This window comes from Mastacembelus armatus, chromosome 4 (genome assembly GCF_900324485.2).
Source record: "Mastacembelus armatus chromosome 4, fMasArm1.2, whole genome shotgun sequence".
NCBI classification, from domain to species: domain Eukaryota; kingdom Metazoa; phylum Chordata; class Actinopteri; order Synbranchiformes; family Mastacembelidae; genus Mastacembelus; species Mastacembelus armatus.
In genome coordinates this window covers 2,381,598-2,399,241 of record NC_046636.1, presented here as the reverse complement: position 1 = coordinate 2,399,241, position 17,644 = coordinate 2,381,598, and the positions used below count along the sequence as shown (strand labels likewise).

Sequence of the window (17,644 nt, the reverse complement as noted above, 5' to 3'; positions counted from 1 at the left end):
AAAAAGAGTGGTAGTGGTTTAGCCAGTCCCTGGGTCACCAATGTGGCTGTGGCTGAAAATCACAAACACTCGATTGTGTCTCTGACATTTAGTGCAAAATAATTCATGAAGAAAAATAAGATGCAGTGAAATCCTCTTTCAACGAGTCAAAACTACTAACAGGAAACTCACAGAGCGTGTTGTTTGGAAGCTAGCCTGCCGTCTTCACTGGACAGCAGCGCAAAAATATCACCAACACCACTGAAAACCTTCGTAGTGTTCCACACACACAGACTTCAGATTGAAATGTCATTCAGTACAATATTTTTGGCAACTCCTGAATGAATCATAATCACTACATACTACACAAAAATGACTATTGTTACCATTTTAACCACCATCATAAGAGTTCATCTGCCCTGCAACAGTTCTTCCTCAGTCAGGTTAATGCTGGAGCAGTTAATAGCACTGTAGTAGACTATTGCAGCGATGCTCACACCCCATTGGCTATGGCGCGATTTCCTATCACCTCTCCACCAGTTGCAAGGGCGTATGAGGCAGGTACCGCTGCCAGAGCGGTGGCTGCTGCCACTGTAGCGCCCCCAGTGGCTGAGAGGTGTATTGGCGTGTCATGGACACGGGAGTAGTCCCTGTCAGTCTTGGCAAGAAGGAGGTGCTGCTCCCCTGGATGGAGCAGGGTCTGACGGGTAAAGGTCTCTCCGTCAGCCAGGCTCTCCGGCAGGGGCTGGCCCCGCGGCTCGGGCAGCAGCAGCAGGCAGATGATGCACAGCAGGGTGCAGCAGGCGAAGATGACATGGTGCAGAAAGTAGCCCTTCTGGTTGTGGAGCTCCATGATGGGTGCAGTGAGCATGCCGAAGCCAGCACTGGCCAGGACCAGGCCCAGCCCTCCACCCCTGCACAGAGAGACTAATTACCAAGATATCCTGAAGACCGTAAGCAGTTTTGATCCAGCTTTAGATTATACAGAGTATGTGCCTTATACTGAGGTGCCAGTTTGTAGTCTCAGAACCAGTAGACGTGTTATTCTCCGTCTTTCACATTAAAACTGCCACAAGTAGTTAACAAATGAATCAAAGTCATTTAAAGTCTGCTTACCTGTCATCGCTCTCATGTTTACAGTCAGCCTATGTGAACTGGAGTGCAGCGTAGAGAGCAATGTCTAGAGGTCGTATTGTGTTTGTGCATGTGAAAAGTCTTGCACTGTGTGTTTATGACCACCCAGGCTCACCTGATGACAGTAGGAGTGATTTCAGCGCAGAAGAAAATGCTGAGTATGCTCACGGCGTGAGAGGAGAACATGCCGATGATTGAGAAGGCCACCGAGAATTTCCTGTTCAGAGTGTCTCGGAGAACTGTCCAGCAGAAACGAGAAAAGGTGAGCATCACAGTAACAGCCAGCAGAAAACACCAGCAGCTAATTTAATATAATGCAGAGGTGCACGTCAGAGGAGAAGGCGACACGGGGACCTTGACATTAGATGACAACGTGTAATTTATTGTTTCAGTGCATTACTTTATGTCTGAAATAACTGTGCTGCAGCTGTACCTGTGTCATGGCGAAGGCTGTACTTCCCAATCACTGGATTCCATTAGCGAGCGTTGAAGGACAGACGAAAGGAGAACATGTCATTAGTAAGAACAAAGAGCACAGTGCTCACTCAAAACAGGCTGGATTAAAAAGCCTTCAAGAGGACTCTGCATAGTTTTCACTGAAGCCTGAAGTAATGACTACATACCACAGATGTAGGTCAACAAAAGGTCAGAATGACGGAGGATTCCTGTTAAGACTGGAACTGAACTGCAGGATGTGCTGTTTAAATGACACACACATGCTATGCAAAGTGTGCGAGTATGACTCAGCTCACGGTTCCTTTAAAATGTTCATTTCTTTTTCAATTCTCTGACCTTTGCTAAAGGTTACCTCCAACATCAGCAGTCCTGTCCTATCTAAAGACCTGTAACTATGCACAGGAGCTCTCTCGTGGTTTGAGTTAGTTCAGGACACTAGTAGAAATGGTGCTTTTACGACACAAAAGCAAACGTATCGAGAATGAAGCAACAGCACGTCTGTCAGTTCTCACAGACAGAAACACTTGGAGCCTCCTGAGCCGCTCCTGTCCTCGATACGTCATCACGACCCCCCCAGCTCAGGTGGCATTTGCTCATATCTGTGGTCACCAACAGAATGAGGGGTGGAAAATCCAGAATTGCTTCATGCTTTGCAAAGAGGACGTGCAACAAAGCAGTGAATACTGAGCATCTACAACAACATGCTGAATGTAAACTCCTTCCCCCAGGACAAGTACTTTTTGTAGTTAGTCCAGACTGAGGACTAACCACATAAGTTTCATCACCCACAGACCAAAGTTCATTTGGGACCAGGCTGAGACCACATCCAGTAAAGGGTCTTTTTTTTTTTGTCTCCCCCTGAATGTTATTGCTGTGTTCAGACCTTCCCAAACCGACCGCACCAAAGGGGAAAAACCCAGAGTCTGACTGAACCGGACTAAACAAGGCGGCTCTTCCTGTGTGTTCCTCCCTGTGTGATTACTCACAGTTAAGCAAACCCAGCTGGAGCAGTGACGCCAGGGCTGTTATGATCATGAAGGTGAGCAGACCGCCGCGACGTCCCATCAACCCCACCGCAGGGCACAGTGCCAGGCAGGTTGCCACGGCGATGCCAGCCATAGTGTAATAGTCCGCATGGCACAAAGCAGTGGGCTGGGCCTCTGGGTCCATCATACTACGGGCGAAGCAGTGATGGATCCCATAACCTGTCAGACTGCATAAAGACACACAAACAACCAATAAGAGACAGCACAGGGAGCTGGGACCTGACACATGCGTGAGCCACGGGGCACGTGAGGTTAACACTCACATACATGTCTTCATGTCTCTCTGGGGGAGGTTCATGTGTAATTCATGCTGTCTCATCACAACAGATGTTGGCTTTGATTAGCAAAGTATAAGCCCAGCACAAGCACGACACACTTACGAGTTGACACAAAGCACCACTATGTTTTTCCACAGGTTCCTGGTGCTCATCATCTTGACAATGCAGGTCCTCTGGGGTTGCTTGTGCAGCTCCTGCTCCAGCTCTGGTAGGAAACATGAAACGCACACCTTGAGACCTTTCCTTTCAGGAGGTAATGAGAGACCGGCCGCTAAGGGGCGTTTAGCATCGAGAGGCTAATGTGCTATGGGGCCTTTAGATAGATGTAGCACATCCATTTGTCCACTGTCATCATTTCTCTGTCTGCTTGGCCACTGGGAGACGCAGAAACAATTAATCAAACACCAAGACAGGGGAGGACGAAGAGTTGGTGGAGAGAGAGGAGAGATGTGATACATTTCTTTGAAGACTGCACAATTCCACCAGCTATTTCCTTAATAAATGAACTATTGAAGACATTTATCCTGCAAACATCCCAAACTTTGTTTGTCTTAGGTTCAAAAGTGCCTTCTAAACTGGATTTCTTTAAGATTTTAGACATTTTAAAAATGTGACCTTGAGCTCTAAGCAGCTGTGATGGGTAACTTTCACAGTTTTATGATAAAATGATGAATCCTCAAAGTCAATCTTTATTAATTTTCCAGTGACATGTGTTTGTGCACAATTTCATTGCATCATGTGGGAAATGATGCTTGAAAAGGCTAAGGTGTAAGCAGAAAGAGATCTTTGAGTCAGTGTCTTGTTTGTGGTCGATGTTCATTTCATCACACACCAAAAAGCAGCTGCAAAATAACACTGATGTCAAGTTAAAAGAACTTGTATAATGAAGTGACTAAACCAACCCTCGGTATAATATTCAGATCAAAATGGACTTTGGATTTCATTTTATTGTCCCTCCTGAAATCGGCCTCACCTGTAAGAACTCCACTGGGCTCGGTTGTTGTGTCAACCTGGTTCTTTTTGGCGATGTGCAGCATCATGGCTTTGGACCGCCTGTAGTGCTTGGTGGCCAGCAACCATCGCAACGACTCGGGAAAAATCCTGAAGAGAGAGAGGGATGGAAAGGATGCGGGTGAGAACAGAATATGTTGTGAAAGCAGAAGGAGGGAAGAAGAAAAACAACAGGAGAAAGAGAGTATTGTCTGTGAGCCGAAGCAGCTCAGTACTGTGAAGTGCAGTGTGTACTGTACAAGCCGTCGCCTGGCTCAGCGTGAGGAGAATCTGCCCCTCCTGCTGTGGCTTTCCTCGGGGGGAGGGGCTTACCAGACGTATGGTAGCATCAGAACGAAGGGGCTGATTATGACGATCTGCAGGACCTGCCAATCATCCCGGTCTGGCCAATTGCGGCACAGAGCGGCCACTCCTGGCATCAGTAGTTGCCCACCCACCATCAGAAAACTGGCCACCATGGTCATGGAGAACCGCCAGCCTGGCAAACAAAGCTCAATCCCTAAAATAAAGAGACGGAGAGCAGACACAGAGGAAGGTTTACTGAGTGACTCTTGTAGTGTTGGTGCGCCAGAGGAGAGCTGTAAGTGTGTGGATGTCACTGTAATCACAAAAAAAGCTCCAGCCTTAATGGTCTAAAGAGTGTGATGTGTGTGTTTGTTTAATGGTGAAGCCAGTATTGAATTTCCTCCATGAATTATTGAGGACTCATATTGCTGATCCTTCCCCTGAGAGCAGGCCAGTTTAACACCAGGCCTCTTTACGAACCAGGGCCGGACTGTACGTCATAGCTTTGAGAGGGTCTAGCTCCTAGGTGAGCGTTTCACCGTTACGTCCCTTAATTTCCCCTCAGCTGGGCTCCCGTCCCCTCCCCTGCTGTCTGTGACATGGTAAAGTCCAGATGGCCTGGCCCATATGGCAAGGTGTCTCTGAAGGTGACCACTGTCGTTAGGTGAGTGGGGGGTGGAGGGGGACTTGCTAACCTGGCCTCATGTACTGTTACTTTTTATTGAGGAAAAGAAGAAAAAGAAGGGGAGGAAGTGTAGGTGCAGAATACAAATTACTTTTCCCTTTGAAGGACACGAAAAAGTCCCTCTATTCATCAGTGGAATCACCAGAGGAATCACAATAAAGACCAGCAGGACAGGAGGGGGGGCAGAGAGAGACCGGCAGAAGGAGGGAATAAGAACAACTAAACTGACAGGAAGATGACAGAGATTTTCAGTGATTCATTTAAAGCAAAGGGAGGAAAAAGGAAATAAAGGTATTACTACAAATCCCTGTCTGCCCCAGACTTAGTTTTAGAGTTAATGTCTCCAAAAACCTTTTGCTGCAGGAGCCAAAACAGATGAAGGACCTGTAATCTGTAACCTGCCTGTCCAAAGTTAGGCATTCAAAACGTTTCGTCCATCATTTCTATTGGTTCTGATAATGTAGTTAGTACCTTCCAAAAGTTCTGAGCTACAGGAACATGGCAACATTCCTAACACAGCGGAGAATAAATATGAAAACACTCACTTGGTAACAGTGAAACAGCTTCAATGAAGGTAAAAACTGAAAATGACGCAGCCGCAATGTCCAACAGTCGAACCAGGAAGATGTGATGATAGATGTGTAACAAACATCTGATTTGGTGATTTGGTGTTTTGTTACAGCCATGTTCCTGTATCTCAGCCATCAAGTAGCTGAAGAGGCAGATATTCCTCACACCAGGAAAGTGACTGCTGAACAATTATTCATCACAGACTCAGCTCAGAGTGAGTGTCAACAATGCTCAGTATCTGCTGACATATTAACGATAAAGACGTGTCACACCGCCCCCAAGTGGCCAAAAAGAAAAGAGTAAATGAATCCAGTTTTAAGATGTATTTTACATATGTGTTTTTGTTATATTTTACGTATATATGAGCTAATTAAATGTAGTAACTGTAGTAACTCTGTAGTTTGATCTACAATAATTCTCCTCTAAGTCCTGAATCTGAAATGTAAAACTACTAATTGGAGAGAAAATACACTACTGTGTTTTTCAAATGTACTGCAGTACAGTGCACCTCTGTGGTACCTGACAGCCAATAGGAATGGATCAGACCGAGCCAAACACACACACACATACACACACACACACACACACACATTCACTAAAGAAATCAACTGTACCTCGATAAAGACAATGCATCACTAAACCACCCTCACAAAACAAAAACCACTCCCCAACTCTCCTGGGAGGTTTCTCATCCTGCTGACTCTACTGGGATAACACACACACTCACACACACACACTCACACACACACACTCACACATACACACTCACACATACACACTCGGGCTGGCAGAGGCCTTTTGTTCCAGCGTAGTGGGAGAATAGTGTCTCCTTGTGCCGATTATCTCACTGCCCCCCCTGTGGGCTGATCCTCCCTCAGCCCCCTCTCCTGCCCACTCTTCCTTCTTGCTCATCAGAGCTGAAGTGGCTCTCTCACCCAGTGTAAAGCCACCATCCCCCACCTCTACCCACCACCTCCACCTCCTCCCTGCTCCTCCTTTCTTCATGCAGCTTCTCCACCGCCTTTACATCTGACGGGCTGAACATTTGCTCGCAAAACAAAACCTATAATAGAAGAAAGGGAGAATCGTGACAAAGAGAAAGCAACAAAAGCAGCTGGACTAATGGCCAAACTAGTCTTTGATGACAAATGGCTGACAGCGCTGCAAAATACACACAAACACACACTTCTTGTTGTGTGTTCTCCCCGTGCTAACCTTGCCAGGGGCATGAGAACAGACTGTCTTTCTAACAGCACGACTTCAGTCTGAAACCACAGCCTGTGTTTCTAATGAAGATGTGCAGGGAAGTGGACACTGATGATAAGAACAGCTGTGCACTTTGGAAAGACGTGTAGAGAGAATTGATTATATTGTATTGATTAGTCAGCCTATAGACAATGACTGCAGCCATGCTGTGCTTGGGTATAGCTGTGCTCAATGCTAACATCAGCATGCTAACAGAATCTGAATAAACAGTAGTAAAAAGTGGTTGTTTACCAAATTCATCATCACAGTTTAGCATGTTAGCATGTCAGAGTTTGTTAATGAGCGCTAAACAATGTGCAGCTGAGAATGCTGGGAATGTTTCGCAGTAGTTTTGCAGATATTTGGTCAGAACTGATGAAGGCACTAAATGACCCTTAGCTAATCATCTCTTCACATCATGGCACTCTAACTCACATCGTGACTCTAAAGGTCATCAAAGTGTTCATCTGGAAACCTTAAGTTCAGTGTTGTACATTTGTAATTGATGCTCAAGTCATTTACCTTTTCTATGTTTTGATCAAACCTTAACAACATATCTCAGATTGGGACTGGTGGGCAGACTGAAGAAGCAATTAGAAAATGTCACTTTGAGCTCCAAAACATTTTTCACTCTTTTCGGACGTTGTGGACTCAACAAAAGGACTGAACGATGACAATAATGTTCAGTTGCAGCCCTGGGAGGAAGACTTCACGGTGAGACGGGGATGGGAAGCAGAGTAAAAGGCTTGACAAGGGCACAGCATGACAATAGCTTTCCCCAGCTGAGTCAGCAGCCCACCGCTCATCATAACACACCACCGCAAACACACACTTGCACACATACATAGCCTGCATGCCTTTGTCAGTGTATAGGTCTATAGACTCCTTATAGACCTTTGTAAGTCTATAAGGAGCAGAGACAGAGAGGAGGAAGAAAATATATTAATCTTCTCTCTCTGATGCAAAAGCAACTGAAGTCTAATTGCTTTGGCTCAATGCAAACATCCTTCACTGAAAAGCTTTGGAGTAGCGAACACTCATCCCCTGTGGGCTTCAAACGTGGAACTGAATCTTTTTTGGCTGAAGCAGCTGTATTCTGCTGGGACTCACAGCATGTACAGTGGGTTCTTATATTGACCCAATTCTGTGGGAAAAACATAAGAAAATTGTCTAAAGAAAATTCTCAAATGACTTATAGAGCACAACGCAGGTCTGAACAACCCAGTGTTCAAAATGCTCCAAACCAGAACGGTCCTCAGGTCAGTACAGTCTTAGCTAAAGCTCTACAGGGTCAACTGAGTCTCATCTTTTAGGTCTCTGGGCTGACTGCAAAGTGGGTCTGCCTGATGTAGTTTTATACATACACACAGGTTTTTGGCTGATTATTAGCTGAAACCTGTTTGTAAACAGTTGTTTATTGACATACGCTGCAGATTGGAAACACATTAGTTCCATTTGGAGTCGTGTTTGTGTCCACCTGTTAAATCCTAGTCCATTCTCTCCTTTAAGGTTCAATGTTATTCTTCACCAAATATCAGCTGCTGAATGAGCCACTGTGTTGACAGCTGTGTCTGTCTGCTGTTCGGTGCTGGACAGTGGTGTAAAGTGCCTTTTTCTCTGAATTTCTCTGAATATGTCTGAATATGTCTGAATATGTCTGAATATGTCTGAATATGTCTGCCTGCTGCTGGAAAAACAGCACGATAGCTGAGACACTGAACCAAAACAGTGAAACCACAGCAACGAGCTGAGACATGTCAAAACGCTGTGTCGAGCTGAAGAGTCAAGTGATGTTTGTGTCAGGGTCCGTCAGTATGACCGACACCTTTCTCATCCAAACCTTTAGACCAGGGGTCTCCGACCCTGGATCTCAAGAGCTACTCTCCTGCTTGTCTTCCAACTATCTCTGCTTTACCCACCTGATTACCTGGACCAGGTGTGTTCAGCCAATCAGAAGCTGGAAGGGCAGGGATCGTTGGAAAACAAGCTGGGCAGTTTGCTAATAATAGAAGCTGTAGCTCATAGTTCCTCCAGCACGCAGCTGAATTCAGGAAAGAAGAAGTGGTTTGTGCTGCACAAGCGTTCAGTATGTTCAAATGGAGACTTGGTTTTTTTTTCCATAGTGACTACAGGAGGTGAGTTTTCAATACTCAAAAGATAAATTCTTCAGTAGAGCAGAGCTGTATCTACTCACCACTAGGACAAAGCATGAACAGGAGGAAGGTGTTTTCCAACAGGTCCCAGAAGACTGCCCTGAGGTAGCTGCTAAATTACAAACTAATAAATCTGTGTGGATTTTGCTACAACAACCAAATATGCACACAACACACACACATCAATACATTTACATTAGCAGAGCAAACGAAAGCTTCTGCTGGCAGCTCCAGTGGATTTATTATGCACTGTGTGCTGCGGCGAGATAAACGAACGATGAGAGATTTCAAATGAGCCTCGAGAAAATTAGTAAGTGCTGGTACTAATAAAACAGTGAGAGTGGAGGAGGAAAATGGGATGAATGGGGCAGATGAAAGCCAGAGGAAGCAAAGTGAACATGGAAAGGGCCAGAGAGCTGCTGGATTTAGAAACAGAAATGTCAGTGCTGCAGCGACAGTGACAGACTGACAGGAGGGAGAGAATAGGTGGCAGAAAGAGTATTTCTGTGGGGACGATAATACACATAGAACAGTGCGCAGCGCATACACGTGGATGCTAAGTGCACAATTATCCATAATAAAGTGTGTTATGTGCATGTTTTGTGAACACCACCTGCTCCTGCCTATTTAACACCCTCAGTCTAACAGATTCTAATAATATGCCTGTGCAGTGTTGAAGCATTACAGTAGTTTAGGACAGTGATGTGTTTTCCATTATGTTGGCTCTTTATTCCACCCTGTTAGACTTTAAATGAAACGGTGACTCTTTTGTTTTTGGCTTTAATTTGAGGGGTTTTTATGTTCATAGCATTTTAAACACCTGCATCTATTTATACACAGTTCCTCATTTTTAACACAGGATAATTATTGTTTATAGAACGCAAGAGTTTCTGCCGTAATCCTGAATCTTAATCTCTATTTATGGAGGTAAAACCTAAAGTGAACACAGCTAAAAGGCTGGTAATTATCTCTTATTTACGACTAGCACACAGTGGATCCTGGATGTTGATTTTTTTTAAATAGTGATTTATAAAGCAGATAGAGCTGGATCATAATTCTACCATTCACCTCTGTTTTCTCTTCTCAGATCTCAGCCAAGCTCTGATGACACCTGACCTCAGCTGTGTTTGGAAGCGTAACGGGATTGTACCTGCTTAGTAATCAGATGGGAAACTGCCTGGGCACACCAGGTGGGTAGTTTTTATTACATTACATAAAGCAATGGGACAACCTCAGCTTCATGTGGAAACACCCCCTACACCATTTAGCTTACGTGACTGTAGATGCTACTTGTTTATATTTTTATGATCATATGAATAGATTTGAAGAGGTAAAATGTTAATAATTAGATTCTTACAAACACACACCTCCTCATGCACACATGGTATAAATCTGGCACAAAACACACAGAAAACAACGGCAGAGTTTTAGGATAAGGATATGAACATATTCTTGCATGTGGCCCTTTGTCCTGTCTCTGCTAAAGAGAAGCAAAACAGCCAGAGTCCAGCGTTTACCCAAAGTGGACATCTCCAAATTAAAACTGAAGGTCAGCACTTCAACCTCATAGACATTTTTTCATTTCAAATCCAATGTACTGGTGTGCAGAGCCAACACATCATATGTGCCAAAATACTGATCGACTCTTTTGGTCCTGCAGGGTAGAGAGAGAGACACTGTTGTATCTCTGATGGCAAACAGTAAAAAGCACAACAGGGTACAGTAATGAGGAATTTTAGTGTCTGCATCTGTGTTCTGTTAGTTCGGAGGAATGAAAAATGTAAGTTCTATTTCCACGTAGAGGCTGTTTTGATACGTGTTCAGCCTTTAAGGGTGTGTTTATTGGAGGCTGTGTGATTAACTGCATGCTGTTATTCTACATGTTTGTACTGTTAATGGGATGGTGGTGTCTATTACCTGGTGTCAGTCTGTGGCAGTGAGACTCCCACTCATCCACACCTCACACAACCAACACAAACACCTTTTGATTGCACTTAATTGAGCATGTATGCAATCTGTTCTCTCATACATGCAAGATACACAAAACATACACAGTTTCCTTTCCCATCTCTGGGAACTGTGAACACACAAACAGCTGGAAATATAAACACATTGCTTCCTATTGCAGGTACTTTGGTTTGGAGAAATGTGTGTAAACTATGGCAGCAACCAACAGAGTGTGTGTGTGTCGGATGCAAAGGTATGTCCGGTACATAAAAAAGATGAAATGACATTAGTCCAGACCTTTAACACAATGAACACGACGCTTCAACCTCTGGAAAGCTCCATCTTCACTACTGTAACGACAACAACGAAGATATGTGGGATGATAACAGCCTGCTGAACCACCCAGTAGGTGAGGAGGGACCTCCTGAGCCATAACTATGGTCCGATAAGAGGTCTCGTTAAATACACTAATAAGCCTGAAATGAAAATCTCCATCACAGCATAGTTTTGCATAATTCTTGTTTTCCTCAAATTTCCTTTATTAAAAAAGTAAACAGATAAAGATAAAGCCTGATATTTGTCCATGTGCTTCATCACTATTCTTTGTAAAGACCCCAGCTCTCTGTGCTAAGATTCGAATTAACCTGAATCGTAACACCTCATCTGTCACAGTGTCGTCTTCATCATCTCTGTGACTTGGACTTAAAGCGCCACAAACCAGCACAACTGTACTTGTGTCTTGTTTGCTTTGTAAATCCAGCTCTCAGGCGTCTCGGAGCAGGCAGCTCAGGGGCGTTCGTTTTGTTTGTTTGCTTTTAAAGGCAGTTCAGCTGAGGTTTATAAAGAACCCCTGCCGAGAGAGACAATCCCTGCCCCGTCGCTCAAGCTCACAGTCTGACCTTGCGCCGTACATCATGTGTATGACTAAAGTGTCAGTGGCCTGAATGAGAGAGGAGGCTTACATAAGGGCAGAAAGAGAAGTGCAGTGGAATAATGAAAAGATGTTTTATGGAGCGGCTGTAAAAACCAATCTATTTTTGTTTCCTCTCACGTCAGAACCCAAAGTTCTGGTTCCACTTCTGTCCTAAAAGTAAACACTGCAGTCATTATTATAATTGACTGGCTGGTGGACAATCAATCCAGCAGCAGACTATTAAGGCCACATTAAGGAAGCTTATTTTTATTTAGCATTTCAAGAATAAAGTGTCAATTTGAAGAAAGTTACATTTGTCCAGTCAAAATGGGATTTCAACTTTATTGTAGACATTTTTTTTATTTTTATCAACACGTCCACTTTATTCTTAAAATGCTCAGTAAAAAACATCTTCCTTCTCAGTTTTTTCCCTAAAGGCCCTAATACTAAATTAATTAAAAAGGTTTTTTGACAGTAAACACATTAACACAGTCTCAAAATAATCAAGTATTTGTACTTTTGTTAAACATTTTCATGGACTTAGTATAGTTTTTGATTTGGTTTGCGTGTAGTGACAACCTTCTAATACAAATTATGAGATATCTGACTGCATCAATTGCAGAATGAAAGCACCCTGGATGAGTTGTTCCTGCTGTTGTTACAGCCCATCACCCTTTATCAGGATGGAGGCAGGAATCACGTGTCTGACCAAAGACTGGAAACTAAAATGAAACTGGAAAACGAAATCATAAAGGACTAACAATGAGAGTTCAACAATAATATTGAAGGTGCAGAAATTAAACGTTTGATTAAATAGACACAGTGCAGGACAGAACAGGAAGCAGGAAACAGCAGCAGGAAAGGAGAAAGAGAAAACAGGAGGAAGTGGGAGCGTTTACTTACTGAGCACGTAGAGGGACAGAGCGAGGCCCGCCAAGCAGAAACCCTCAAAGAAGCGCAAGGTGCTGAACATGGTGACGTTTACAGAGAAGGCCACGCTCAGACCAAACACCAGCACGAACAGCACCGAGAGAATCAACACTGGGTGTCGACCAAACCTTGAAGCAGAGAAAAAGGCGGGAAGAGAAAGGCGCAGCAAGGTGTTTAGAAACTGTCACACAGGGAGAACAGACGCTGTTGATGTGCAGCCTCGTGAAAGAGATCCTTCCAGCCTTTGTTGCCCTCTGGGGACTTCCTGGTCTGGGGGGGGTGTGTCAGGAGGCCAGTGGGTCAGGTCAGAGCCGAGGCCTTGTTGGCCTGCTCAATTCTTTACATAGTTTCCATGGTTACTGATCTCAAACACAATGCGGGGACTTTTTTTCCCACGAGGCAGCTCAGGTGGTTTGCAGGCTGCAGACGTGACCACAATGGATTCAGCTTAAAGGGTAATTTCACGTTTCAGACCTGATCTGCTGCAAAACAGATGTGAACGTCTAAACTATTTCCAGCTGAGCATTATGTTGAATCCCACACGGTGCGTTTCATTGAAGTCTGAGAGTATCTGTCCTTGAGAGAGTCTAAACTCTGCAGGCCAGTTTGACGACTTCGAACCGTGAAGAATCCTGGTTTTAATTTGGATCGTGCTTTCTCTTTGGATCAGTATCAAGCCCACCCCCATCTGTACTGCACTTAACGTGGATAAATGCTCCTAAAGTGTAGTCAGACAGCTGCACGACCTTTTCCTCTCGTGCCCTGTTCCTCTGGACTGACCTCCCTGCTGACTGCAGCCTCATCACTCTGCTGAGGCCTTTGAAACTCTTTGATTACTTCAGGCCAAGCAAACCTGTCTCCCTTCATCTGGTCTCAGTCTGAGTCAATACAGTATAGTCCTTGTTGTAAACCTCCTGAAAACCACTGCATCTCTCTAACCCTCTGTTTGTTCTACGGGTGTCTAAGGTGTGTGTCTACATCTGTGTCTGCCCCTTTTCTTTTCTCGCTTTCTGCTTTCTGTTCCCTGGTGGTCTGATGGTGGTGCCTGAGTTCAGATGTTTGGATCTTCAGGAGTCCCAGCCTCTTCCTCGTCTCTCTCTCCTCTATGGGTGTGTGAATGCAGTGCTTGGTGTGTGTGTTGTGTCCAGATCTTTGTGGCAGAAAGGAGCTTGTGTTTGGAGGCACCAGGAGGCTGCTTGACCTGATCCAGGAGCATATTCTTCATATATGTTTCTAATTCTTTCTGTAATTTTCTCATCCTGATGCTGAACAGTTTTCAAAGACCCTCAGGGGAAATGTGGGATTTTTGTTCTGATTTAAAATGTCTTATAATGTAAACTGTGGATCGTTGGATAATAACTTCACTGTTTGCCCTTGACTTGTCTTCCAGATATGCTCCACTAATCTTCTGCCGGTCTTTCCTGACACGTTGGACTTCTCTGATCTGTGTGCCAGATCTCAGCTATAGTGTTAGTGAGTGTGACGTTATCTTAAGCATGGTGGACAAAAGTGCCAAACTGAGGTCCAGTTAATTCAAGGGTAACTAACACATTGTAGAAGGGCAAAAAACAGAAATGAAGGAGACAGCGTACCAGTCAGCCATGACGCCCATCACTAGGTATCCAAATATAGAGCCCACCAGCAACGAGAACTTGGCAGTGTGCACCTTCCAGGCAGAGTCACACACCAGGTTCCACTGAAACAGAGACACAGAGGTAAAATTAGCCATCGTTTTCGGAGAAAACCAGCCACAAAAAGATGGAAGGGAATTTCAGATCAGATGAGCAATTTTAATCTGAAAGCTGCACGGAAACAAAAGGAGACGCGGGCTTCTCTCATCAGATGTCTGCCAGACTCTTTTTGCTCTGACTCACCATTTTGAAAGTTCATGGATGGAAGGATGATGAGTGTGCACACATGCTTTTGAAACATTCAAATGTGCACCTTGACAAGATAAAAGAGGAAACGTAAGCATATATCCAGCATGTTTGTATGAAAGAGCAGCGTGTGTGTGAACGTGGGCGCGTGTCTGTAATAACACAAATCAATGGTTTTCCCACTCTTTCCTCCGAGAGCATGGGTCAGTGTGCACACAGTGCACGTGTTACTGCTCTCAGCATCGAAGACTCGACATGTGCTCTGTATTTCTGCACGACCCTGACGGTATCTAAAAGAGCCCAGTGGACAAATTCAGCTGTGTGTGAAAATAGTGTTGGTGTTTAACGGTGATTTACAGAGCTCCCCGCTGAGCCCCCGGCTGTGCAGGGAAGCAGACACGAGGGAGCTGAAGGAAATTATTGCTGGTTATGACTGATGGTTTTAGTTGTGTAATGGACAGGGTTGGTGAAGGGACAGTCAATATGGATCAATTATGCATGGGCTATTAGCACCAACATTATCTGAGAAAACAGATATTACACACACACACACACACACACACACACATACCAGAGCTGGATGATCATTCTTTCTTATTTATCGAGTGCTCCTGTGAGGATATGACCTTTCATATGTATCACTGTACAGTACTTCGTTCTCTAAATTTGATTCCAACCCACAAGAATTATTAAAGTTTTATATTGTACACAAGTGCGTGGCTGGATTCAACTGCCAGGGCAAAAATGAGCTGCTTGACTCTTTAACCTCCTATTATTTCCACTCTTTGTGGAAATAATAGGAGGTTTTTATGCTACAATACAGCCTGTAATGTGATTAAACAGAATCATTTAGGAAAATGCAACATAATAAGCACAAAACTCACACAGTGCAGGTTTTAAAGCTGGATTTTGATGCAGTGTATTGCTTCAAAACAGGGTTCTAAGATTTGGTAATAAGGCAAACATCAGCCTTAATTATGTTAGTGTTCCCGTGCAGAACATTCCCAAATAAGCTCACGGTTAATTTACCACAAACCAGTTAACACAGTAAATCTGGAGACGACTTCTTAGTAAGCAGATCAGCAAATCCAGGTCCTTCATCGATGTTACTACAAATGTCAGTGTCTCAGCAGTTACGGCCAGTAAACCTCAGCAGGCGGCTCAGTGTGTCGGTGCTGAGTCCTGGTATCTGAGGGGGGAATCAGTACGTTGTGGGTCAGCTGCCCAGTTAGCCCAGTTGGTAATGCAGCCTTGCACAAGTGATTTGTGTGATGCAATGTGTTAAAGTGGAAGCACATGCAGTTTGGCTGTAATGTGTTAAAAATCTGTTAATGTTGCAGTGATGATTTCCACTATCACACAGCCCCAACACACACATACTGTACATGCTGCAGCACAGCTCCAGTCAACACACACACACACACACACACACACACACTCATATTGAGGTCAGTGGGTAACTTGTCCCTTAGTTGTGTTGATACATCCCTGATCACTGATGAAGACGCAGGCTGATGAGGATGAGGATGATGATGATGATGATGATGATGATGATCATGGGTTATTTCTGTCAGACAGGTAACACACTGGTATCTATCTGGTGCTCACTCGTTACCTTGGTAACCACATTCTGACTTAGTCCCGTCTGCAGCTCCAGCTTCCACTGCTTGCAGGCGCAGAGCAGACCGCTGCCGTCGCCGTATCCCTCCCCGGTGTTGTTGCCTTTGAAATGCAGCGCGGGCGCTGCTCCGGTGACGGTGACCGGCGGGGATGCCACGGTCCAGTTAGTCTCGTTCGTGAGTGGTTGCACGCACGTGACATTGGGTTGCGCAAGGAGAAAATAATCCGAGAAGTGGCTAAAGCCGATGAACAATGCCGGGATCCAGGTCAGAACCACGAGCTGCTTCTGGTGTTTCCCGAAGCCCCCCAGAGACGGCAGGACCGAGCCGTCGATGTGCGGTAGCAGCCGGGGCGCTGGGTTGTCCAGCGAGGTGAAGCCGTTCTCGGGCGGGTGGTCCTGTGCCTCCGGCCGGCCGGCTGCCATCACGGTCCGGCCACAAAGAGAACAGCTGTGCGCAACAGCGGGTGAAGCGAAGCCCCCGCTCTGTTCCCGTGCGCGCACACTGCGTTAAGACCTTTGACACAAAGGAAGCCCCAAGCACAGATAAATCCGGTGTGTATCCAACACACGCTTTATCCACAAAGAAAATATATATGTAGGGGTCTCCGTACACGCGTGCAGAGGCACCGAATCACCGACCAGTCGCCCTCATGGTGAGGGGGCTCGAAGCGACCAGGGGATGTCCGCGTGGAGAGGCTGTGTCAGGAGGACAGGGCTGTGGAGAGGCTCCCGGAGAGGAGTGGACTCGGACAGGCAGGCATGCTTCCCACTGCGGGCTTTATCTTCCATGGGTACAGCTCCTACAGCGGGATCCATCCATATGGAGCTGAACCGAGCCAGGCCTGCTGGTTGTATGGAAGCGGAATATGGAGAAACATCCAGACCGAGATCCGCTAAACCTGTGCTGGTCCTTCTTCCAAGACCGCCACAGGTCTCGTACCTGTCCACGCTGTGACCTCCTGGATGTGTGCAGCACTTAGTCCCGCGGGTCCATAATACCCGAGCTCTCAGTCATCACGGTCCACTTTCCGCTCGTTCAATTAAGACACGATGTGGACCGTGAAGCTCGCTCGGTTTGTCGCCGTCTCGTCAGTGGGACACGGTGCCAAAACGGGACTTGGAGCAGAGATTGAACTGGGGGGAGATGGGGAGGGAAGGGCGCAAACCCCGCCCTCCCTCGGTCGCGCTATGCGCTGCGATTGGAGAAGCTTGGCAGGGCGACTGCGCCACTGACGGGCATCTGCAGGCAACAATGATCCTCTTTGTGCGGCCTCTGCCCTCTGCACCGCACTGAACACCTGCTACACACTCAGGCACTCAGGTTTCCCATCGGCTGCAGGTGATTTACGATGTGTCGATCAAGTGCGGACGTTGCTCCTGTTTTTTTTTTTTTTTTATGGCTGTTTGTGCTGACGCGCGTGCTGAGCGCCTGTTTTGCGTCATAGTTTTTTTTTTTTTTTCCATATAAATAGGCAGCGTTAGTTTGTGGAGACAATAGGAGGATGTCACGGTTT

At 45.5% G+C, this 17,644-nt stretch overlaps 1 protein-coding gene across 1 annotated transcript; it reads right to left on the bottom strand.

Annotated features, from left to right (window-relative positions):
* Positions 1 to 33: 33 nt before the first annotated feature.
* On the bottom strand, positions 34 to 17,128 carry slc22a23 (solute carrier family 22 member 23). Its single transcript, XM_026323547.2, has 10 exons — positions 16,125 to 17,128; positions 14,225 to 14,328; positions 12,606 to 12,760; positions 4,217 to 4,403; positions 3,867 to 3,994; positions 2,996 to 3,098; positions 2,556 to 2,782; positions 1,547 to 1,579; positions 1,229 to 1,352; positions 34 to 893 (listed from the first exon to the last, which is right to left on the bottom strand). The coding sequence occupies exons 1-10, from the start codon at positions 16,551 to 16,553 to the stop codon at positions 473 to 475; spliced, it is 1,911 nt and encodes a 636-aa protein (XP_026179332.1). The 5' UTR covers positions 16,554 to 17,128; the 3' UTR covers positions 34 to 472.
* Positions 17,129 to 17,644: the final 516 nt, after the last annotated feature.